A 24,592-nucleotide genomic window follows, 5' to 3' on the forward strand; every position below is an offset into this window, starting at 1 on the left:
GTGAGGGACTCTGGAAATGTCTGTACTGATATATATTTTTTTAATCAGATCAGATCTTATTAAAAACACCAGCTCATGTATATTAACCCCTTACTGCCATCTGACGTACTATTACGCCGATGGCAGTATCCCCTGCTTTGATGTGGGCTCTGGCGGTGAGCCCACCTCAAGGCCAGTGCATGTAGAAAAGATGCGAAGACACCATCACGTGTTTCTCAATGCAAGCAATGAATAGCCAGGTCTTTCACCGGGAAGGAACAACCACGGGAAGGGCAGCATCCAATAAAGGAAAACCACCTATGCCAAAACATGGTATCCATCCACAGACAGCTGTTTCGGGGTATTTGCCTCTTATCAGTGTGGAGTAGGAAACTGGCTATTAGGAGCAGTGCCTAGTGAAAAGGCTATGAACATAAGGGTGAATGACCTCGGGGAGATCAAAACATCCAACACCGCGGAGACACCATCACGTGTTTCTCAACGCAGTGATCCAGAACACTGCCCCCATCCCTAAAGGGAAATATGCAAATGCATGTAGAAAAGCCGCGGAGACACCATCACGTGTTTCTCAACGCAAGCAATGAATAACCAGGTCTTTCACCGGAAAGGAACAACCACGGGAAGGGCAGCATCCAATAAAGGAAAACCACCCGTGATGGTGTCTCCGCAGCTTTTCCAATTTCCGCTTTTCGCAGCTGGTACTATAAATTTCAAAATATTCAAAACGCCTAGACAGAGGTTCACAAAAATGTAATCATGAAAAATCACTCTAAGCTGTTCAAATATCTATTTATTGGGCATGAACGAATCCATTCCACTGTCCTGCTTGCATCATTGTTGGCTGATTCACTTGCCATACTTAACCCCTTCGCGACCTTTGACGCATACGCTGCGTCATGAAAGTCTGTGCCAATACGACCTATGACGCAGCGTATGCGTCATGGAATGATCGCGTCCCTGCAGATCGGGTGAAGGGGTTAACTCCTATTTTACCCGATCTGCAGGGAGAGGGGGAGTGGTGCTTCAGCCCAGGGGGGGTGGCTTCACCCCCCCGTGGCTACGATCGCTCTGATTGGCTGTTGAAAGTGAAACTGCCAATCAGAGCGATTTGTAATATTTCACCTAAAAAACAGGTGAAATATTACAATCCAGCCATGGCCGATGCTGCAATATCATCGGCCATGGCTGGAAAACCTGATGTGAGCCCCCCCCACCCCACCGATCGCCCCCCCCAGTCCTCCGTTATGGGGTCGGTCCCCTCCGTCCGCCTGCCGGCTCCCCCGTCCTCCTGTCCGCTCCCCCCTGTAGTCCGATCACCCCCCCCTGTGCTCCGATCCACCCCCCCACCACCCCTTCATACTTACCGATCCTCCCGGTGTCCGGCCGTCTCCTCGCTGGGCGCCGCCATCTTGGAAAATGGCGGGCGCATGCTCAGTGCGCCCGCCGAATCTGCCAGTCGGCAGATTCCTTACAAGTACATTTTGATCGCTGTGGTAGGTTCTATCACAGCGATCAAAATAAAAAAAATAATAAATACCCCCCCCCCCTTTATCACCCCCATAGGTAGGGACAATAATAAAATAAAGAAAATTTTTTTTTTCTTTTTCCACTAGGGTTAGGGTTAGAACTAGGGTTAGAACTAGGGGTAGGGTTAGGGTTACGGGTAGGGTTAGGGGTAGGGTTATGGCATGTGCACACAGAGCGGATCGGCCGCGGATCCGCAGCGGATCGGCAGCGGATCGGCAGCAGATCGGCAGCGGATCGGCCGCGGATCGGCCGCGGATCGGCCGCGGATCCGCAGCGGATCCGCAGCGGATCGGCCGCGGATCCGCAGCGGATCGGCAGCGGATACGCAGCGGATTGGCCGCGGATCCGCAGCGGATTGGCCGCGGATCCGCAGCGGATTGGCCGCTGCGAATTCGAAGCAGTTTTCCATCAGGTTTACAGTACCATGTACACCTAAGGAAAACCAAATCCGCTGTGCCCATGGTGCGGAAAATTCCGTGCAGAAACGCTGCGTTGTATTTTCCGCAGCATGTCAATTCTTTGTGCGGATTCCGCAGCGTTTTACACCTGTTCCTCAATAGGAATCCGCAGGTGAAATCCGCACAAAAAAACACTGGAAATCCGCTGTAAATCCGTAGGTAAAACGCAGTGCCTTTTACCTGCGGATTTTTCAAAAATGGTGCGGAAAAATCTCACACGAATCCGCAAAGTGGGCACATAGCCTTAGGGTTAGGGTTGGAATTAGAGTTAGGGTACCGTCTCACAGTGGCACTTTGATCGCTACGACGGTACGATCCGTGACGTTCCAGCGATATCCATACGATATCGCTGTGTCTGACACGCAGCAGCGATCAGGGACCCTGCTGAGAATCGTACGTCGTAGCAGATCGTTTGGAACTTTCTTTCGTCGCTGGATCTCCCGCTGTCATCGCTGGATCGTTGTGTGTGACAGCGATCCAGCGATGCGTTCACTTGTAACCAGGGTAAACATCGGGTTACTAAGCGCAGGGCCGCGCTTAGTAACCCGATGTTTACCGTGGTTACCAGCGTAAAAGTAAAAAAAAAAAAAAACCGTACATACTCACATTTCGGTGTCCTTCAGGTCCCTTGCCGTCTGCTTCCCGCTCTGACTGTCTGCCGGCCGGAAAGTGAGAGCACAGCACAGCAGTGACGTCACCGCTGCGCTCTGCTCTCACTGTATGGCGGCACTCAGTCAGAGCGGGAAGCAGACGGCAAGGGACCTGAAGGACACCGAAATGTGAGTATGTACGTTTTTTTTTTTTTTTTTTTACTTTTACGCTGGTAACCACGGTAAACATCGGGTTACTAAGCGCGGCCCTGCGCTTAGTAACCCGATGTTTACCCTGGTTACCTGGGACCTTGGCATCGTTGGTGGCTGGAGAGCGGTCTGTGTGACAGCTCCCCAGCGACCACACAATGACTTTCCAACGATCACGGCCAGGTCGTATCGCTGGTCGTGATCGTTGGTAAATCGTTATGTGAGACGGTACCCTTAGGGTTGGAATTAGGGCTAGGGTTGGAAATAGGGTTAAGATTAGGCTTGTGGTTAGGGTTAAGGATAGGGTTAGGGTTGTGTTGGGGTTACAGTTGTGGGTAGGGTTGGGATTAGGGTTAGGATTAGGGTTGGATTTAGGGTTACGGGTGTGTTGGGGTTAGGGTTGTGGTTAGGGGTGTGTTGGGGTTAGGGTTGTGATTATGGTTATGGCTACAGTTGGGATTAGGGTTAGGGGTGTGTTGGGGTTAGTGTTGAAGTTAGAATTGAGGGGTTTCCACTGTTTAGGCACATCAGGGGTCTCCAAATGCAACATGGCGCCACCATTGATTCCAGCCAATCTTGCGTTCAAAAAGTCAAATGGTGTGCCCTCCCTTCCAAGCCCCGACGTGCGCCCAAACAGTGGTTTACCCCCACATATGGGATACCAGCGTACTCAGGACAAACTGGGCAACAACTATTGGGGTCCAATTTCTCCTGTTACCCTTGCAACAAAAAAAAAATTACTTGCTAAAACATAATTTTGAGGAAAGAACAATTATTTTTTATTTTCACGGCTCTACGTTATAAACTTATGTGAAACACTTGGGGGTTGAAAGTGCTCACCACACATCTAGATAAGATCCTTTTGGGGTCTAGTTTCCAAAATGGGGTCACTTGTGGGGGGTTTCTACTGTTTAGGCACATCAGGGGCTCTGCAAACGTAACATGATTCCCGCAGACCATTCCATCAAAGTCTGCATTCCAAATCGTCACTACTTCCCTTCCGAGCCCCGCCATGTGCCCAAACAGTGGTTTACCCCCACATATGGGGTATCAGCGTACTCAGGAGAAACTGCACAACAACTTTTGGGGTCCAATTTCTCCTGTTACCCTTGGGAAAATAAAAAATTGTGGGTTAAAAAATCATTTTTGAGGAAAGAAAAATAATTTTTTATTTTCATGGCTCTGCGTTATAAACTTCTGTGAAGCACTTGAGGGTTCAAAGTGCTCACCACACATCTAGATTAGTTCCTTGGGAGGTCTAGTTTCCAAAATGGGGTCACTTGTGCGGGAGCTCCAATGTTTAGGCACACAGGGGCTCTCCAAACGCGACATGGTGTCCGCTAATGATTGAAGCTAATTTTCCATTCAAAAAGCCAAATGGCGTGCCTTCCCTTCCGAGCCCTGCCGTGCGCCCAAACAGTGGTTTACCCCCACATATGGGGTATCATCGTACTCAGGACAAACTGGACAACAACATTTGGGGTCCAATTTCTCCTATTATCCTTGGGAAAATAAAAAACTCCGGGCTAAAAATCATTTTTGAGGAAAGAAAAATATTTTTTTATTTTCATGGCTCTGCGTTATAAACTTCTGTGAAGCACCTGGGGGTTTTAAGTGCTCACTATACATCTAGATTAGTTCCTTGGGGGGTCTAGATTCCAAAATGGGGTCACTTGTAGGGGAGCTCCAATGTTTAGGCACACAGGGGCTCTCCGAACGCAACATGGTGTCCACTAACGATTGGAGCTAATTTTCCATTGAAAAAGTCAAATGGCGCGCCTTCCCTTCCAAGCCTTGCCGTGCACCCAAACAGTGGTTTACCCCCACATATGAGGTATCGGTGTACTCAGGAGAAATTGTCCAACAAATTTTAGGATCCATTTTATCCTGTTGCCCATGTGAAAATGAAAAAATTGAGGCTAAAAAAATTTTTGTGTGAAAAAAAAGTACTTTTTCATTTTTACGGATCAATTTGTGAAGCACCTGAGGGTTTAAAGTGCTCACTATGCATCTAGATAAGTTCCTTGGGGGGTCTAGTTTCCAAAATGGGGTCACTTGTGGGGGAGCTCCAATGTTTAGGCACACAGGGGCTCTCCAAACCTGACATGGTGTCCGCTAACGATGGAGATAATTTTTCATTCAAAAAGTCAAATGGCGCTCCTTCCCTTCCGAGCCTTACCATGTGCCCAAACAGTAGTTTACCCCCACATATGAGGTATTGGCGTACTCAGGAGAAATTGCCCAACAAATTTTAGGATCCATTTTATTCTGTTGCCCATGTGAAAATGAAAAAATTGAGGCTAAAAGAAAATTTGTGTGAAAAAAAAGTACTTTTTCATTTTAACGGATTAATTTGTGAAGCACCTGGGGGTTTAAAGTGCTCACTATGCTTCTAGATAAGTTCCTTGGGGGGTCTAGTTTCCAAAATGGGGTCACTTGTGGGGGAGCTCCAATGTTTAGGCACACGGGGGCTCTCCAAACGCGACATGGTGTCCGCTAAAGATTGGAGCCAATTTTTCATTCAAAAAGTCAAATGGCGCTCCTTCCCTTCCGAGCCCTGCCGTGCGCCCAAACAGTGGTTTACCCCCACATATGGGGCATCAGCGTACTCAGGACAAATTGGACAACAACATCCGTGGTCCAGTTTCTCCTTTTACCCTTGGGAAAATAAAAAAATTGTTGCGAAAAGATCATTTTTGTGACTAAAAAGTTAAATGTTAATTTTTCCCCTATTTGTTGCTTCTGCTGCTGTGAAACACCTGAAGGGTTAATAAACTTCTTGAATGTGGTTTTGAGCACCTTGAGGGGTGCAGTTTTTAGAATGGTGTCACTTTTGGGTATTTTCAGCCATATAGAACCCTCAAACTGACTTCAAATGTGAGGTGGTCCCTAAAAAAAATGGTTTTGTAAATTTTGTTGTAAAAATGAGAAATCACTGGTCAAATTTTAACCCTTATAACTTCCTAGCAAAAAAAAAATTTCTTTCCAAAATTGTGCTGATGTAAAGTAGACATGTGGGAAATGTTATTTATTAACTATTTTGTGTCACATAACTCTCTGGTTTAACAGAATAAAAATTCAAAATGTGAAAATTGCAAAATTTTCAAAATTTTCGCCAAATTTCCGTTTTTTTCACAAATAAACTCAGAAATTATCGACCTAAATTTACCACTAACATGAAGCCCAATATGTCACGAAAAAACAATCTCAGAACCGCAAGGATCTGTTGAAGCGTTCCTGAGTTATTACCTCATAAAGGGACACTGGTCAGAATTGCAAAAAACGGCAAGGCCAAAATAGGCTGGGTCATGAAGGGGTTAACCCCTTAAGCCCCGAGGGTGGTTTGCACGTTAATGACCGGGCCAATTTTTACAATTCTGACCACTGTCCCTTTATGAGGTTATAACTCTGGAACGCTTCAACGGATCTTGGCGATTCTGACATTGTTTTCTCGTGACATATTGTACTTCATGTTAGTGGTAAAATTTCTTCGATATAACTTGCGTTTATTTGTGAAAAAAACGAATATTTGGCGAAAATTTTGAAAATTTCGCAATTTTCCAACTTTGAATTTTTATGCCCTTAAATCACAGACATATGTCACACAAAATACTTAATAAATAACATTTCCCACATGTCTACTTTACATCAGCACAATTTTGGAACCAAAATTTTTTTTTGTGACGGAGTTATAAGGGTTAAAAGTTGACCAGCAATTTCTCATTTTTACAACACCATTTTTTTTTAGGGACCACATCTCATTTGAAGTCATTTTGACGGGTCTATATGATAGAAAATACCCAAGTGTGACACCATTCTAAAAACTGCACCCCTCAAGGTACTCAAAACCACTTTCAAGAAGTTTATTAACCCTTCAGGTGTTTCACAGGAATTTTTGGAATGTTTAAATAAAAATGAACATTTAACTTTTTTTCACACAAAATTTATTTCAGCTCCAATTTGTTTTATTTTACCAAGGGTAACAGGAGAAAATAGACCCCAAAAGTTGTTGTACAATTTGTCCTGAGTACGCTGATACCCCATATGTGGGGGTAAACCACAGTGTGGGCGCATGGCAGAGCTTGGAAGCAAAGGAGCGCCATTTGACTTTTCAATGCAAAATTGACTGGAATTGAGATGGGACGCCATGTTGCATTTGGAGAGCCCCTGATGTGCCTAAACATTGAAACCCCCCACAAGTGACACCATTTTGGAAAGTAGACCCCCTAAGGAACTTATCTAGATGTGTGGTGAGCACTTTGACCCAACAAGTGCTTTACAGAAGTTTATAATGCAGAGCCGTAAAAATAAAAAATCATATTTTTTCACAAAAATTATCTTTTCACCCCCAATTTTTTATTTTCCCAAGGGTGAGAGAAGAAATTGGACCCCAAAAATTGTTGTGCAATTTGTCCTGAGTACGCTGATACCCCATATGTGGGTGTAAACCATTGTTTGGGCGCAGGGCAGAGCTCGGAAGGGAAGGAGCGCCATTTGACTTTTCAATGCAAAATTGACTGGAATTGAGATGGGACGCCATGTTGCATTTAGAGAGCCCTTGATGTGCCTAAACATTGAAACCCCTAACAAGTGACACCATTTTGGAAAGTAGACCCCCTAAGGAACTTATCTAGATGTGTGGTGAGCACTTTGACCCAACAAGTGCTTTACAGAAGTTTATAATGCAGAGCCGTAAAAATAAAAAATCATATTTTTTCACAAAAATTATCTTTTCACCCCCAATTTTTTATTTTCCCAAGGGTGAGAGAAGAAATTGGACCCCAAAAATTGTTGTGCAATTTGTCCTGAGTACGCTGATACCCCATATGTGGGTGTAAACCATTGTTTGGGCGCAGGGCAGAGCTCGGAAGGGAAGGTGCGCCATTTTACTTTTCAATGCAAAATTGACTGGAATTGAGATGGGACGCCATGTTGCATTTAGAGAGCCCTTGATGTGCCTAAACATTGAAACCCCTAACAAGTGACACCATTTTGGAAAGTAGACCCCCTAAGGAACTTATCTAGATGTGTGGTGAGCACTTTGACCCAACAAGTGCTTTACAGAAGTTTATAATGCAGAGCCGTAAAAATAAAAAATCATATTTTTTCACAAAAATTATCTTTTCACCCCCAATTTTTTATTTTCCCAAGGGTGAGAGAAGAAATTGGACCCAAAAATTGTTGTGCAATTTGTCCTGAGTACGCTGATACCCCATATGTGGGTGTAAACCATTGTTTGGACGCAGGGCAGAGCTCGGAAGGGAAGGAGCGCCATTTGACTTTTCAATGCAAAATTGACTGGAATTGAGATGGGACGCCATGTTGCATTTAGAGAGCCCTTGATGTGCCTAAACATTGAAACCCCTAACAAGTGACACCATTTTGGAAAGTAGACCCCCTAAGGAACTTATCTAGATGTGTGGTGAGCACTTTGACCCAACAAGTGCTTTACAGAAGTTTATAATGCAGAGCCGTAAAAATAAAAAATCATATTTTTTCACAAAAATTATCTTTTCACCCCCAATTTTTTATTTTCCCAAGGGTGAGAGAAGAAATTGGACCCCAAAAATTGTTGTGCAATTTGTCCTGAGTACGCTGATACCCCATATGTGGGTGTAAACCATTGTTTGGACGCAGGGCAGAGCTCGGAAGGGAAGGAGCGCCATTTGACTTTTCAATGCAAAATTGACTGGAATTGAGATGGGACGCCATGTTGCATTTAGAGAGCCCTTGATGTGCCTAAACATTGAAACCCCTAACAAGTGACACCATTTTGGAAAGTAGACCCCCTAAGGAACTTATCTAGATTTGTGGTGAGCACTTTGACCCAACAAGTGCTTTACAGAAGTTTATAATGCAGAGCCGTAAAAATAAAAAATCATATTTTTTCACAAAAATGATCTTTTCACCCCCAATTTTTTATTTTCCCAAGGGTAAGAGAAGAAATTGGACCCCAAAAATTGTTGTGCAATTTGTCCTGAGTACACTGATACCCCATATGTGGGTGTAAACCATTGTTTGGGCGCAGGGCAGAACTCAGAAGGGAAGGAGCGCCATTTGACTTTTCAATGCAAAATTGACTGGAATTGAGATGGGACGCCATGTTGCGTTTGGAGAGCCCCTAATGTGCCTAAACATTGAAACCCCCCACGAGTGACACCATTTTGGAAAGTAGACCCCTTAAGGAACTTATCTAGATGTGTGTTGAGCACTTTGACCCAACAAGTGCTTCACAGAAGTTTATAATGCAGAGCCGTAAAAATAAAAAATCATATTTTTTCACAAAAATGATCTTTTCACCCCCATTTTTTTATTTCCCCAAGGGTAAGAGAAGAAATTAGACCACAAAAGTTGTTGTGCAATTTGTCCTGAGTACGACGATACCCCATATGTGGGTGTAAACCATTGTTTGGGCGCATAGCAGAGCTCAGAAGGGAAGAAGCGCTATTTTACTTTTCAATGCAAAATTGACTGGAATTAAGATGGGATGCCATGTTGCGTTTGGAGAGCCCCTGATGTGCCTAAACATTAAACCCCCCCACAAGTGACACCATTTTGGAAAGTAGACCCCCTAAGGAACTTATCTAGATGTGTTTTGAGAGCTTTGAACCCCCAAGTGTTTCACTACAGTTTATAACGCAGAGCCGTGAAAATAAAAATTATTTTTTTTTTTCACAAAAATGATTTTTTAGCCCCCAGTTTTGTATTTTCACAAGGGTATCAGGATAAATTGGACCCCAAAAGTTGTTGTCCAATTTGTCTGGAGTACGCTGATACCCCATTTGTGGGGAGGGACCACTGTTTGGGCGCATGACAGAGCTCGGAAGGGAAGGAGCGCCATTTGGAATGCAGACTTAAATGGATTGGTCTGCAGGCGTCACGTTGCATTTGCAGAGCCCCTGATGTACCCAAACAGTACAAACCCCCCACAAGTGACCCCATATTGGAAACTAGACCCCCCAAGGAACTTATCTAGATGTGTTGTGAGAACTTTGAACCCCCAAGTGTTTCACTACAGTTTATAACGCAGAGCCGTGAAAATAATTTTTTTTTTTTTTCACAAAAATGAAATTTAGCCCCCAGTTTTGTATTTTCACAAGGGTATCAGGATAAATTGGACCCTAAAAGTTGTTGTCCAATTTGTCCTGAGTACGCTGATACCCCCTATGTGGGGGGGAACCACTGTTTGGGCGCATGACAGAGCTCGGAAGGGAAGGAGCGCCATTTGGAATGCAGACTTAAATGGATTGGTCTGCAGGCGTCACGTTGCATTTGCAGAGCCCCTGATGTACCCAAACAGTACAAACCCCCCACAAGTGACCCCATATTGGAAACTAGACCTCCCAAGGAACTTATCTAGATGTGTTGTGAGAACTTTGAACCCCCAAGTGTTTCACTACAGTTTACAACGCAGAGCCGTGAAAATAAAACATATTTTTTTTCCCACAAAAATGATTTTTAGCCCCCCAAATTTTTATTTTCCCAAGGATAACAAGAGAACTTGGACCCCAGAAGTTGTTGTTCAATTTGTCCCTAGTACGCTGATACCCCATATGTTGGGGTAAACCCCTTTTTGGACGCACGGGAGAGCTCGGAAGGGAAGGAGCACTGTTTTACTTTTTCAACGCAGAATTGGCTGGAATTGAGATTGGACGCCATGTCGCGTTTGGAGAGCCCCTGATGTGCCTGAACAGTGGAAACTCCCCAATTCTACCTGAAACCCTACCCCTAACCGTTTACTGAACATTTTCTGACAGTCATAAGTGCCACGTATATAAGTGCCACGTATATAAGTGCCACGTATATAAGTGCCACGTATTTAAGTGCCACGTATTTAAGTGCCACGTATTTAAGTGCCACGTATTTAAGTGCCACGTATTTAAGTGCCACGTATTTAAGTGCCACGTATTTAAGTGCCACGTATTTAAGTGCCACGTATTTAAGTGCCACGTATTTAAGTGCCACGTATTTAAGTGCCACGTATTTAAGTGCCACGTATTTAAGTGCCACGTATTTAAGTGCCACGTATTTAAGTGCCACAATATTTCAGTGCCACAATATTTCAGTGCCACGTATTTCAGTGCCACGTATTTCAGTGCCACGTATTTCAGTGCCACGTATTTCAGGCACTGAAAAATACGTGGCACGTAAATACGTGGCACGTAAATACGTGGCACTTAAATACGTGGCACTTAAATACGTGGCCACTGAAATATCGTGGCACTTATATACGTATATAAACGTATATTTCAGTGCCACGTATTTCAGTGCCACGTATTTCAGTGCCACGTATTTCAGTGCCACGTATTTCAGGCACTGAAAAATACGTGGCACGTAAATACTTCAGTGCCACGATATTTCAGTGCCACGATATTTCAGTGCCACGATATTTCAGTGCCACGTATTTCAGTGCCACGTATTTCAGGCACTGAAAAATACGTGGCACGTAAATACGTGGCACGTAAATACGTGGCACGTAAATACGTGGCACTGAAATACGTGGCACTGAAATACGTGGCACTGAAATACGTGGCACTGAAATACGTGGCACTGAAATACGTGGCACTTAAATACGTGGCACTTAAATACGTGGCCACTGAAATATCGTGGCACTTATATACGTATATACGTATATAAACGTATATTTCAGTGCCACGTATTTCAGGCACTGAAAAATACGTGGCACGTAAATACGTGGCACGTAAATACGTGGCACGTAAATACGTGGCACTGAAATACGTGGCACTGAAATACGTGGCACTGAAATACGTGGCACTGAAATACGTGGCACTGAAATACGTGGCACTTAAATACGTGGCACTTAAATACGTGGCACTTATATACGTGGCCACTGAAATATCGTGGCACTTATATACGTATATACGTATACAAACGTATATTTCAGTGCCACGTATTTCAGTGCCACGTATTTCAGGTTAGGGGTAGGGTTAGGGGTAGGGTTAGGGTTTTTTGTTTTTTTCTTGTTTTCTTGTGTTTTCCTATAAAAACGCATGCGTTTTACCGCGTTTACATGCATTTTTTCACACATGCGGTTTTTTTAAAAAACGCATGCAGATAAAAACGCAAGTGTGAAACCAGACTAAAAGACGCTTTTTATAGCAAAAAAGTTTTTGCGTCTCCACATTTTGAGACCTATAATTTTTCCACATTTTGGTCCACAGAGTCATGTGAGGTCTTGTTTTTTACGGGACGAGTTGACGTTTTTATTGGTAACATTTTCGGACACGTGACCATTTTTTATCACTTTTTATTCCGATTTTTGTGAGGCAGAATAACCAAAAACCAGCTATTCATGAATTTCTTTTGGGAGAGGCGTTTATACCGTTCTGCGCTTGGTAAAATTGATAAAGCAGTTTTATTCGTCGGGTCAGTACGATTACAGCGATACCTCATTTATATCATTTTTTTATGTTTTGACGCTTTTATACGATAAAAACTATTTTATAGAAAAAATAATTATTTTGGCATCGCTTTATTCTGAGGACTATAACTTTTTTATTTTTTTGCTGATGATGCTGTATGGCGGCTCGTTTTTTGCGGGACAAGATGACGTTTTCAGCGGTAACATGGTTATTTATATCCGTCTTTTTGATCGCGTGTTATTCCACTTTTTGTTCGGCGGTATGGTAATAAAGCGTTGTTTTTTGCCTCGTTTTTTTTTTTTTTTTCTTACGGTGTTTACTGAAGGGGTTAACTAGTGGGCCAGTTTTATAGGTTGGGTCGTTACGGACGCGGCGATACTAAATATGTGTACTTTTATTGTTTTTGTTTGTTTTTTTTAGATAAAGAAATGTATTTATGGGAATAATATTTTTTTTTTTATTATTATTTATTTAGGAATTTTTTTTTTTTTTTTTTACACATGTGGAAATTTTTTTTTTTACTTTTTTACTTTGTCCCAGGGGGGGACATCACAGATCGCAGATCTGATAGTGTGCACAGCACTCTATCAGATCCGTGATCATACTTTCATCGGAGCAGGCTGCAGCTTTCATCTGCAGCCTGCTCCGACCCGGAAGTGCTCCCTGCAGGACCCGGATACAGCTCCTCGGCCATTTTGGATCCGGGGCCTGCAGGGAGAAGACGTTCGGTACGAGGTGAGTACATCACCTTGTACCGATCGTCTCAGGGAAGCACGCAGGGAGCCCCCTCCCTGCGCGATGCTTCCCTGTACCGCCGGTACACCGCGATCATGTTTGATCGCGGTGTGCCGGGGGTTAATGTGCCGGGGGCGGTCCGTGACTGCTCCTGGCACATAGTGCCGGATGTCAGCTGCGATATGCAGCCGACACCCGGCCGCGATCGGCCGCGCTCCCCCCGTGAGCGCGGCCGATCGCGTATGACGTACTATACCGTCACCGGGAATTAAGGCCCACCCCACCTCGACGGTATAGTACGTCATATGGGATTAAGGGGTTAAAGGGCACCTGTCACCCCGTTTTTTCCGTATGAGATAAAAATACTGTTAAATAGGGCCTGAGCTGAGCATTACAATAGTGTAGTTTGTGCACCCCGATTCCCCACCTATGCTGCCGAAATACGTTACCAAAGTGGTGGTGCGCATGTCCAAGGTCCCGAATCCACTGCACAGGGGAGTGGAAAGAGCGCGATGTGCACGATTTCATTGGTGATCGGTGGGCGCGGCCATCTTCCTTTGGCTGCGCGTGCGCAGAAGCGGCGCTCTGCTGGCCGCGGCTTCAGGAAAATGGCCGCGGGATGCCGCGCGTGCGCAGATGGAGATCGCGGCGGCCATTTTCCTGAAGCCGAGATGCGAACTCGGCTCGGGACCTTGGACATGTGCACACCACTACGCCACCAACGGAAAACTAAGCAAAATCTGGGGGAAGACACCACGCCCTTTTGACCAGACCAGCCTGATTGACAGGCGAAAACGACTACTTTGGTAACGTATTTCGGCAGCATAGTTGGGGAATCGGGGTACACAAACTACACTATTGTAATGCTCAGCTCAGGCCCTATTTAACAGTATTTTTGTCTCATACGGAAAAAACGGGGTGACAGGTTCCCTTTAAAATAGTAATCATCGTTTTAAATGTTATTTCATAAATGAATTGTGTACAAAAGAGATCACTGCACTCGTATATTTCAAGATGCTTATGCCAAAAGTTTATTCGGATAAAAGTTTGTGCAAATAGCGACAGGCGATAATAACGTTTCGGCCAGCCCGTGGCCTTGATCACAAAATCGCCCAAATAGACTTCATTACAGTAAGGACACTGTGTGCTTGCTGAGTCTGGAAAAGGACGCAGTTATGTAACCAAATTGGTACGGTATAGGTGCTTGCCCGTGCAATGTGAACGCAGTCCCAGCTGGAATCACTCCTGTTTTATATACTGGGTCTGGGGTACAGATAAGGCTGTATGGTCCCCAAGTGGCTTGATATTCTCCAGTGGGAGTAAGGGTAGACTATAGGGTCAGGTTGTATAGTCCCTGTATGGTTTTACAAATCCCAGAGGGAACAGCTGGGACTGCGTTCACATTGCACGGGCAAGCACCTATACCATACCAATTTGGTTACATAACTGCGTCCTTTTCCAGACTCAGCAAGCACACAGTGTCCTTACTGTAATGAAGTCTATTTGGGCGATTTTGTGATCAAGGCCACGGGCTGGCCGAAACGTTATTATCGCCTGTCGCTATTTGCACAAACTTTTATCCGAATAAACTTTTGGCATAAGCATCTTGAAATATACGAGTGCAGTGATCTCTTTTGTACATGATTTATGGGACTTAAAGCCCCTTTCACTGGCACCGTGAACCATATTGATTGAGTGCTAGCTTTTCATATACTTTGATAAATGAATTGTGCACATGAAAGTAAGCAACTTTGTAATTTATTGTATTTGAAGTTCATTATTTGATGGGGATTGAACCATCTTCCATTTACAGCCTATCAGACATCTAGCTGCTATTGTTATCTGCAGTAAAACCTGTTTAATTTTACGACCTAGTTGAAACGATTTGATATTAGGTAGGTAAAATTTGGCATCCAGTGGGATGTGGAGGCCGGTAACTTTACAAATAAGGGACTTAACAATTTACCGGAAACCTTGAAGGTTTGGGCATGACCAAAACAAATGCTGTAGGTCACCTACTGTATTTCCACATCGGGATTCACTCAATTTTTAGGCTGCTGGTTGCGTCCACACAGGCAGGAAGTTTCTCGGTGCAAACTTTTTTATTTTTATGTTTTCATTAATTGAAAGCTTATTAGAATTCATAATCTTTCCAAGTGAAAACAAAACAGCCTTTTCCCAGCAAAAATAGTAAACTGAAGAAACAGAAAATAAACAGTCCATATAGCAATTACGGCTTCACAGAGCATTCAAAAGTACATCCAGACTTAGCTACTGGCAGGGGCTCACCAGTATACAACAGGTCTTTTGTAAGAAAAGCCCTTACTGAGAGCTGGAAGAGCCTGGAAAAATCTGTAGACAATCATCTTATCAAGCTGAGACTGAAGTTTATTCGGAGATTTCGCAGCAGAACAACACATGGAAAAGTCAGTGAGGCGAAGCATGCAGGCACGAACAAAAGTCCAGACAGACAAAGTAATGCTGGGATATCTGGTGATGGTCTGGCCTGTCAGCAGACTGGTGATGTTGTGGCCCCGAACAAGAATAACAGGGACTTTTTATAAATGATACAGACAAACAGACAAAGAAAGCAAATTGCTTCAAAAGGGCGTATACATGATAACATCATACTGCGGAGAAAAACATATACCGTATTTTTCGGACTATAGGACGCACCGGACTATAAGGCGCACCCAGGTTTTAGAGGTGGAAAATAGGGAAAAAAATATTTGAAGCAAAAAAAAGTGGTAAAATATTTAATAACATAAATAACATACTATTATATGTGGTGTTATTATATATAATAGTATGTTATTATGTTGGAATCTGCGGGACCAGTGTGGTGTCTGTGAAGTACGATATGAAGACGCTGGAGGGTGAGTATAAGGGCTCATTTCCACATGCGAGGCACACGTCCGTATCTCGCATGTGGAAACCAAGCTGTGGCGCCGGCACTTTGGAGCGGAGCTGTGCAGCTCCATGTGTTCCTATGCGGCCGCACGCTCCGCTCTGGAGTGCCAGCTCCACAGCATGGTTTCCACATGCGAGATACGGACGTGTGCCTCGCATGTGGAAATGAGCCCTAAGAATGGCTGCACAGGGCTTATAGTGAAAGCACCACTCCAGCACTGCAAAATAACACTGGAGTGCTGCTTTAAAATCCCATGGGAGAACTATAACTCCCAGCATGTCCTGCAGATCCTATGACATGCTGGGAGTTATAGTTCACCAAAGGAGGGGCAGAGTGCTTTATTGTGCTTTGTAAAGACTGACCTCTTAATTGTGGCAGCCAGACAGCCTGTAGTGAGGTAAAAGCTGGAGCATCCCATGGCTGCACACACACACAGAGCCCTCCCTGTTGCTGTTGCCTTTCCACAGCGCAGGACATAAGAGGAAGCTGCAGATTATAGGTGGGAGTCTGAAGGACCTGTGATGATGTCAGAAGAGGGAGGGCTCTGAGCTGCCATGTGATGCTCCAGCCCGCCCACTTCTGACATCACACAGGTCCTCCCTGTGCACCACAGACAGCTCAGCGTCCAGCACAGGCAGGTAGACAGCGATCTCCTGGCCCCTGCTGCTGCCTCCTCCTCCCCCGGACACACAGATTCTCCCCGGAATCAGTGCTGGGGAAACTGTGTGTCGCTGCTTAAGTGCAGTATTCATTTGCTGCTCCCGGCTCACCGCTCAGCTGATCGGTGGGCGGGGAGCAGCTAATAAATATTCACTGCACTTAATCAGCGGGGCCATGTGGTTTCCACAGCAGCTGATTCCGGGCAGCGGGGACAATCCTGAAGTGGGATATCATTGCGATCCCACTCGCTGCTGCCCCCCTCCCCACATGCTATATCCGTACTATAAGACGCACCCACACTTTCCTCCCAAATTTGGAGGAAAAAAAGTGCGTCTTATAGTCCGAAAAATACGGTATTCAAGAACAAAGCATACAATCATTAAATGTAATAACTTTAAGGCTCCTTACCCCAAACTCCATTAGAACTCGTAAATCTCCATGTTCCTCTTAGCCACTGTCATCAATCACATCACATCTATTAAGCTGGTCACATAAATCTGTACATATGGACAACTGTATATGTCCTCCAATATCACTACCACTTATTTATTACCATATGTTACCCTTTTTCTATTATCTCATTGCCCTGCAGCTGATCCAGTTAACCTGTGTGTATGCTAACTATACCTGCTAATGGCCATGATCTCATCTTGTATCTCCAATCTGTCTAGGGCTTTCAGAAGTACATCTTATTTGCATTTTAGAAGAATTAGTTGGTTTCTAACTTTGCACAAGATGGCTGCTAGAGCCAACATGGCTGTTCAATATATTATGGCTGACCATTCTCTTACACTTTCACCTTCACACACAGAGCCAAGTCCAAGAAGTGTTTCCACCTCCCCTCCCAGACCATTCCTGGGGAAGTTCTGATACCTTTTTATCCCAGCTTCACCTTCTGGAATGGAGGATGGGAACGACCAGCTCCTTCAGTCATTCCTAAAACCCGGACCCAAAAATATGGACCCATTAACAAACCTCTCAGTACCTATCCATGATGGAGTCTACATCTCAGGGTTTCACATCACTGTGCCTAGGTTCTTCGGTGACATTTACACTCCATCCAGTACCTGCCCAGCTGCAAACCTACAACATGCATTGCACTAATATCATACTTTCACGTTAGTCCGTCTGCTGCTTGGGTAGTTGTTAGTGATTGTTAATTCAGCAAACTGAGAAGAAGAAAAAACACGTATGTCTGTGGATAATGGACTCCTCTTAGGCTAGGTTCACATTGTGTTAACAGCAGCCCGATCAACACATGTGTTAACGGGCTGCTGTTAACGCAAGCGCTGATATGTCATCACGCTAGAGCAGATAGAGCATCTGCTAGCTCTATCTGCGCTAGCAGTGACAGACCCCGAAATGCTGCAGCCCGCGTCCCAGGGTCCGTCACACAATGACGGCACATCGCTAGCGCACGTGGATTGTGGGCGTGCGCTAGTGATGCGTCTGACATAGGACATAATGGCGGCATTAACAGACTGCGTTACACCGCGTTATGCCGCGGTAAAACGTAGTCTGTCTAACGGACTGCCTATAACATAATGTGAACCCAGCCTTACATAGTTCTGACCCCACGTCTTAAGGCAGTAAAACACTCAGCCTTTTATGACCTATTTAATAGGATTGTTGTAACTTACCGTATTTTTTGGACTATAAGATGCACTTCTTTCCTCCAAAAATGTGGAGGAAAATGGGAGGTGCATCTTTTAGTCTGGATATACCTGCTCTGTGGATGGGGAGGTGCGGGAGCAGAGGGTCCCGGGAGGCAGGAGCTGACTGCTGCGGCTAACGCCTGTGCCCACTGCTAAAGAGAAATTAATATTCACTGCTCTTTAATAGCAGACATGCTGTTGGCCGCAGCCGCCGACTTCCTGCAGCTGCCAGCCTTTCACGAGTGCTGTCTACTTAAAGGAATGAATATTCACTGCTCTCCACTCCCAAAGGCGCAGAGAGCAATGAATATTCATTGGTTTTTAAAGGGAACCTGTCACCCCCAAAATCGAAGGTGAGCTAAGGCCACCGGCATCAGGGGCTTATCTACAGCATTCTGTAATGCTGTAGATAAGCCCCCAATGTATCCTGAAAGATGAGAAAAAGAGGTTAGATTAAACTCACCCAGGGGCATTCCCGCTGCGGTCCGGTGCGATGGGCATCGCGGTTCGGTCTGGCACCTCCCATCTTCTTACGATGATGTCCTCTTCTTGTCTTCAAACTCCAGCGCAGGAGTACTTTGTCTGCCCTGTTGAGGGCAGAGCCAAGTACTGCAGTGTGCAGGCGACGGAAAAGGTCAGAATTGCCCGACGCCTGCGCACTGCAGTACTTTGCTCTGCCCTCAATAGGGCAGACAAACTACGCCTGCCCCGGAGCCGCAGCGTGAAGACAAGAAGTGGACGTCATCCTATGAAGATGGGAGGCCCTGGACCGCGACGCCCATCGGATCGGACCGCCCACCCAGGTGAGTATAATCTAACCTCTTTTTCTCATCTTTCAGGATACATCGGGGGCTTATCTTCAGCATTACAGAATGCTGTAGATAAGCCCCTGATGCCAGTGGGCTTAGCTCACCTTCGATTTTGGGGGTGACAGGTTTCCTTTAATAGCAGGCACAGTGTTAGGCTACTTTCACACTAGCGTTAACTGCAATACGTCGCAAATGCGTCGTTTTGCCGAAAATACGCATCCAGCAAAAGTTCTTGCTGGATACGTTTTTTCGTCATAGACTAACATTAGCGACGCATTTGCGACGCATTGCCAAACGTTGCGTCCGTTTTGCGACGCTTGGGCGTGTGGTAGCGGACCGTCGGGAGAAAAAAACGTTACATGTAACGTTTTTTGCTCCCGACGGTCCGCTTTTTCCGACCGCGCATGCGCGGCCGGAACTCCGCCCCCACCTCCCCGCACTTCCCCGCACCTCACAATGGGGCAGCGGATGCGTGGGAAAAATGCATCCGCTGCCCCCGTTGTGCGGCGGAGACCACGCTAGCGTCGGGAACCTCGGCCCGACGCATAGCGACGGGTTGTTCCCGACGCTAGTGTGAAAGTAGCCTTAGCCGCAGCCGCTGGCTCCTGCAGCTGCTGAGCAATCATGTGTGCCCGCTATTAAAGGGAATGAATATTCACTTCTCAGCATGAATATTGATGGGGATGAGGAGGCCACGCATACCAGGATGGGGATGAGGAGGCCACACTGGTTTGGCATATTATCTTCTGATCCTGATGTTTTGGGGTTTTGTGTTTTGGCAAAACAGGTAGCATACGGTCAGCACAAGGAACAATGCAGGTCAATATGCTGGTTCACATGAAAGCTTTTACACACTGTCCAATGCATTCACTACTTTGATCCTTATTCTACATCAGACTCCTCCATTATCAGTCAATGAGAGCGTAAAAAAACCAGATAACATGTTATTTTTTAAATACTTTTTAAACATGATTTTGCTTATGATTTTGTGAACTCGACCTTAAAGGGCTCCTGACCGCCAATATATGCTGCCTGCGGATCACGAATGTATCAGATACTGGCTGTGTGATTTTATGCTGCTTTTTTAGAGAAAAACATAGCTTAGAGTTAAATAATGTTTGAAAGTTAAACACCTATGGCTGAAATCATGCAACCAGTGCCTGATACTTGCTACTTGTGGATCGTGGATTTAGAGGAATTGTAGATTTTAGACAGTGCATTAAATAGATTAAAGTTATTTATTCCCTATATGATTCTCCACTGAGAAGTTCACTTGAAAAGACTGATGAAAAGCACAGTGAAACTAAAAAAAATCTAACTGTTAGGTTATTACCATCATTACAACATTGTTAGGCTCAACTCTATTTTATTCTTGACAGATGACTGTTTGAGAAGCTCAGAGGGACATGCAATGGCTACAGATTTTAAAGCAGATGTACATACCGAAGATCTATCAGCTGATCCTTTACAACAGCTTTTATCTTTTGAGGCATCACAGACTCTTATGAAAAATGAAAGGGAAGAGGTTGGCCATCAAAGAGCTCACACAGTTGAGAAACCATTGGCACGTATAAAACGTAGCAAATGTTTTACAGATGAATCAAATCTTGATAAATATGGAAAACATCATAAAGAAGCAAAGCCATTTTCATGCTCAGATGGTGAGGAACGTTTTATCCTAAAATCATATTTTGTTAAACATCAAAGAACTTACAAAGACAAGAAGCCATTTTCATGTTCGGAATGTGGGTCATGTTTTACCAAGAAATCACATCTTGTTAGACATCAGAAAATTCACACGGGAGAGAAGTCATTTTCATGTTTAGAATGTGAGAAATGTTTTACAGAGAAATGTTACCTTGCTGCCCATATGAAAATTCACTCAGATGAAAAGCCATTTTCTTGCTCAGAATGTGGAAAATGTTTCAAGAAGAAATCACATCTTGTTATACATTACAGAATTCACACAGGAGAAAAGCCATTTAGATGTTCAGAATGTGGGATATGTTATAGCGAGAAATCACAACTTGTTATACATCAGAGAAATCACACAGGGGAAAAGCCATTTTCATGTTCAGAATGTGGGAAATGTTTCAAGAATAAATCACATCTTGTTTTACATCAGAGAACTCACACAGGGAAGAAGCCATTTGCATGTTCAGAATGTGGGATTTGTTTTAGCGGGAAATCAAATCTTGTTATACATCGGAGAAGTCACACAGGGGAGAAGCCATTTTCATGTTCAGAATGTGGTAAATGTTTTAGCCAGAGATCACATCTTGTTAGACATCATAAAATTCATACAGGAGAAAAGCCATTTTCATGTTCAGAATGTGGGAAATGTTTCAAAAATAAATCATATCTTGTTACACATAAGCGAATTCACACAGGGGAGAAGCCATTTTCATGTTCAGAATGTGGTAAATGTTTTAACCAGAGATCACATCTTGTTAGACATCAAAGAAATCACACAGGAGAGAACCATTTTCTTTTTGCTACAGATTTGTTATTGACAGGTAGTAAAACCTAAAATTTTCTAGTTTTTATAGTAAAGTAAAAGTAACAGGGCCAAGAGAAACGGGACACAATTTAGAGCAATAAACGATTTGCAAGAACCAATAAAAAGTTTATTACAATATCATTATGGATTGTGTTATGGATTAGATAAATAAAAACCCAATATTTCTGGACACCTGGGAGTATATAATTAAATTAAGAAAAAGGCAATGGGCACACCAACAAAATAAATAAGGTGCTATTAAACTGCAAAAACTGTATGGAAGAAAGAGGAAAAAAGCTGCAAAGAAAAAATTCTCAAATAGTAAGAATATATGAAAAATATATCAATTGTATTTGAAAGCAAAGCAACAATGAAAAACAATTAAAGATGTACAAACGACAAATAGGAGTAAGGATAAGATAAACCAAATAATGACACCCCCACATCAGGAAGACATGAGCATCAATGAATGATTATTCTAGTTGACAAATATGCAGCTGAATGCATTTACCTTATGTAAAAGATAGAAAACTTGCATGAAATAAGCAGATTGTACAGTATTAAAATTAGTAATAAAAAAAACTCCTGTTGGAAAAATAAGGAGTCTCTTATATATGCAGGGATGATAATTGAACCAAGGTGGACTGGACGTTTCCCGTCTATACCAGGGACATCACATGGCACAATAGAAATGGAATATTTCCATGCCATATAGATGATCATCTGGCGTCAGCACAATTCTGATCTATCTGTGATTAGGGAATATCATCGCTTCTGTGGTTCCAAACGCAAGGATTTTTGGCCTTAGAAAACCACAGAAATGTATCATCCCAAATTATGGATATATCATAGTCATGTTTGGTGTGTGTAGGATAGCGAAAGTATGCTTGGAAGTATAATTTTACTAGGAAGGCCCTGTGGGAAATCGGAACCTGTGGCACCCATTTTTAATTGCATACAATTAGCCATCCTCTTCTCAACAGACTCAGGAGACAGACTCAGGAGTAACGTAGATTTGTCCAAATTTTTACAGTGTCTCCTCTGCCAGGAAAAATATCTAACAGATCTAATCTACAAGATGTTTATGTATGTATCTCTTTTTTATTTTGTACTCTTTTTGCCTTGCATGCATGTATTTTAATTAATCTTTTTTGTCATTTTTGTAAGCACTGTACTGTTTTCGTATATAAAATCTAAAATTAATACATTTGCTCCTTGCTGATCTAAATGTACAATCTCAAAAGAGGCAAAGTATAGCCTTTGCAAATATTCTTCCAAAAAATGGATCTTTTAACTGGCGAGTTCAAACCATTGGCATTTAAAGATAAAACCTTAATATGCAATGATTGACAAACATGGGGAGGACGGACAGGGGAACAAATTTGCTTGTATATACAAATGAAGGGGTTATCAAACTGAAAATTTTGCTTTAACATAAGAGGAAGTACCCTTATAGTTCCAAAATCAAGCAAAGAAAAAGGAAAAAAGTGAAAAAATAGCATGAAAGAGAGTGAAAGAGACACTCTGGGCAACTTTACCTGGTTTCAACATCGCCATAAAGGCACCAGGCAAAGAGTAGAAAGCAGGAAACCGAGAACGGCTCTCCAGTAATCAATCATGCCTTAAACCAGTCTGGGTCCAGTTTTTTCTTTTTCTGTGCCTGAGGAGCTCTTTTGTTATTCAGATATATAGCCTGAATCTTCCATTTTAGCAATAAATTTCTCACTTTTTCTGGGGATGTGCAGACAAATATGGAATTGTCCCTCAAGATTTTCAATTTTGTGGTGAACCCCCAGTGGTACTTTATCCCTTGTTCTCTGAGGGCTGTAGTGTACGGAATATATTCCCTCCTCTGAGCTAAAGTACCTGTTGACAAGTCAGGGAATACCTTCAGCTGGGCCAAATTATCTGGAAGTTTCAGCATTTTCCTGAGGCCAGCCAGAACAGTCTCATTCACTGTATAGAAATGAATGCAGGCAATAACATCTCGAGGTAAATCTGGGCTGAGGCCTTTTGATTATGGAATCCTGTGTATTCTATCCACCATTAAGTCCTTGCTGTCTGGAGAAGGGATCACTGTTTGTATAAAGCTCTACAGGAGACCTGGCAAGTCTCTGTCAGGAGTAGATGCATCAATCCCTCTAATACGAATATTGTTTCTCCTAGACCTGTCCTCAAGGTCCAGGGTTTTGTTGTGAATTTGGGAAACTTCCTTTTCTAAAGCCTCATTAGCATCTATTAGTTAATTATGAGAGTTAGGGTACCGTCACATTAAGCGACGCTGCAGCGATAGCGACAGCAATGCCGATCGCTGCAGCGTCGCTGTGTGGTCGCTGGAGAGCTGTCACACAGACCGCTCTCCAGCGACCAGCGATGCCGAGGTCCCCGGGTAACCAGGGTAAACATCGGGTTGCTAAGCGCAGGGCCGCGCTTAGTAACCCGATGTTTACCCTGGTTACCAGCGTAAAAGTAAAAAAACAAACACTACATGCTCACCTGCGCGTCCCCCAGCCTCTGCATCCTGACGCTGACTGAGCTCCGGCCCTAACAGCAGAGCGGTGACGTCACCGCTGTTGCTTTCACTTTCAGTTTAGGGCCGGCGCTTTAGTGTCAGGAAGCAGAGGCTGGGGGACGCGCAGGTGAGTATGTACTGTTTGTTTTTTTAACTTTTACGCTGGTAACCAGGGTAAACATCGGGTTACTAAGCGCGGCCCTGCGCTTAGTAACCCGATGTTTACCCTGGTTACCAGTGTAAAATATCGCTGGTATCGTCGCTTTTGCTGTCAAACACGGCGATACACGGCGACCTAGCGACCAAATAATGTGCAGACCTTCTAGCAGCGACCAGCAATTTCACAGCGGGATCCAGATCGCTGCTGCGTGTCAAATACAGCGATATCGCCATCCAGGTCGCTGCAACGTCACGGATTGCTGGCGATATCGCCTAGTGTGACGGTACCTTAAGTAAGCTCTACCAGTTTCTCCTCCAGATGATCTGTTCTAGTGCCCAGCTCTTGCAGCTCTCCCTTAAAGTCCGATATCATTGCTTTCAGATCAGATTGTAGCTCTTGTCTTAGGGACTTCAGCAAAGCCTCCATTGTTGTTTGTGTAAGGGGGATATCAGTCTGTGCCTCCTCACCCCTTTCTGAGACTG

The 24,592-nt window shown here is 44.0% G+C and overlaps 1 protein-coding gene across 1 annotated transcript in view; it reads left to right on the forward strand.

Moving 5' to 3' along the window:
* LOC143766183 (uncharacterized) overlaps positions 1-22,652 on the forward strand; it is a 42,006-nt gene extending 19,354 nt beyond the window's left edge. The window contains exon 7 of the mRNA XM_077253658.1: positions 20,318-22,652. Coding sequence (XP_077109773.1) covers positions 20,318-21,468 — 1,151 coding nt within the window. The 3' untranslated portion in view covers positions 21,469-22,652. The remainder of the gene's footprint in view (positions 1-20,317) is intronic.
* The last annotated feature ends 1,940 nt before the right edge of the window (positions 22,653-24,592 follow it).

This window comes from Ranitomeya variabilis, chromosome 4 (genome assembly GCF_051348905.1).
Source record: "Ranitomeya variabilis isolate aRanVar5 chromosome 4, aRanVar5.hap1, whole genome shotgun sequence".
Lineage (NCBI taxonomy): Eukaryota > Metazoa > Chordata > Amphibia > Anura > Dendrobatidae > Ranitomeya > Ranitomeya variabilis.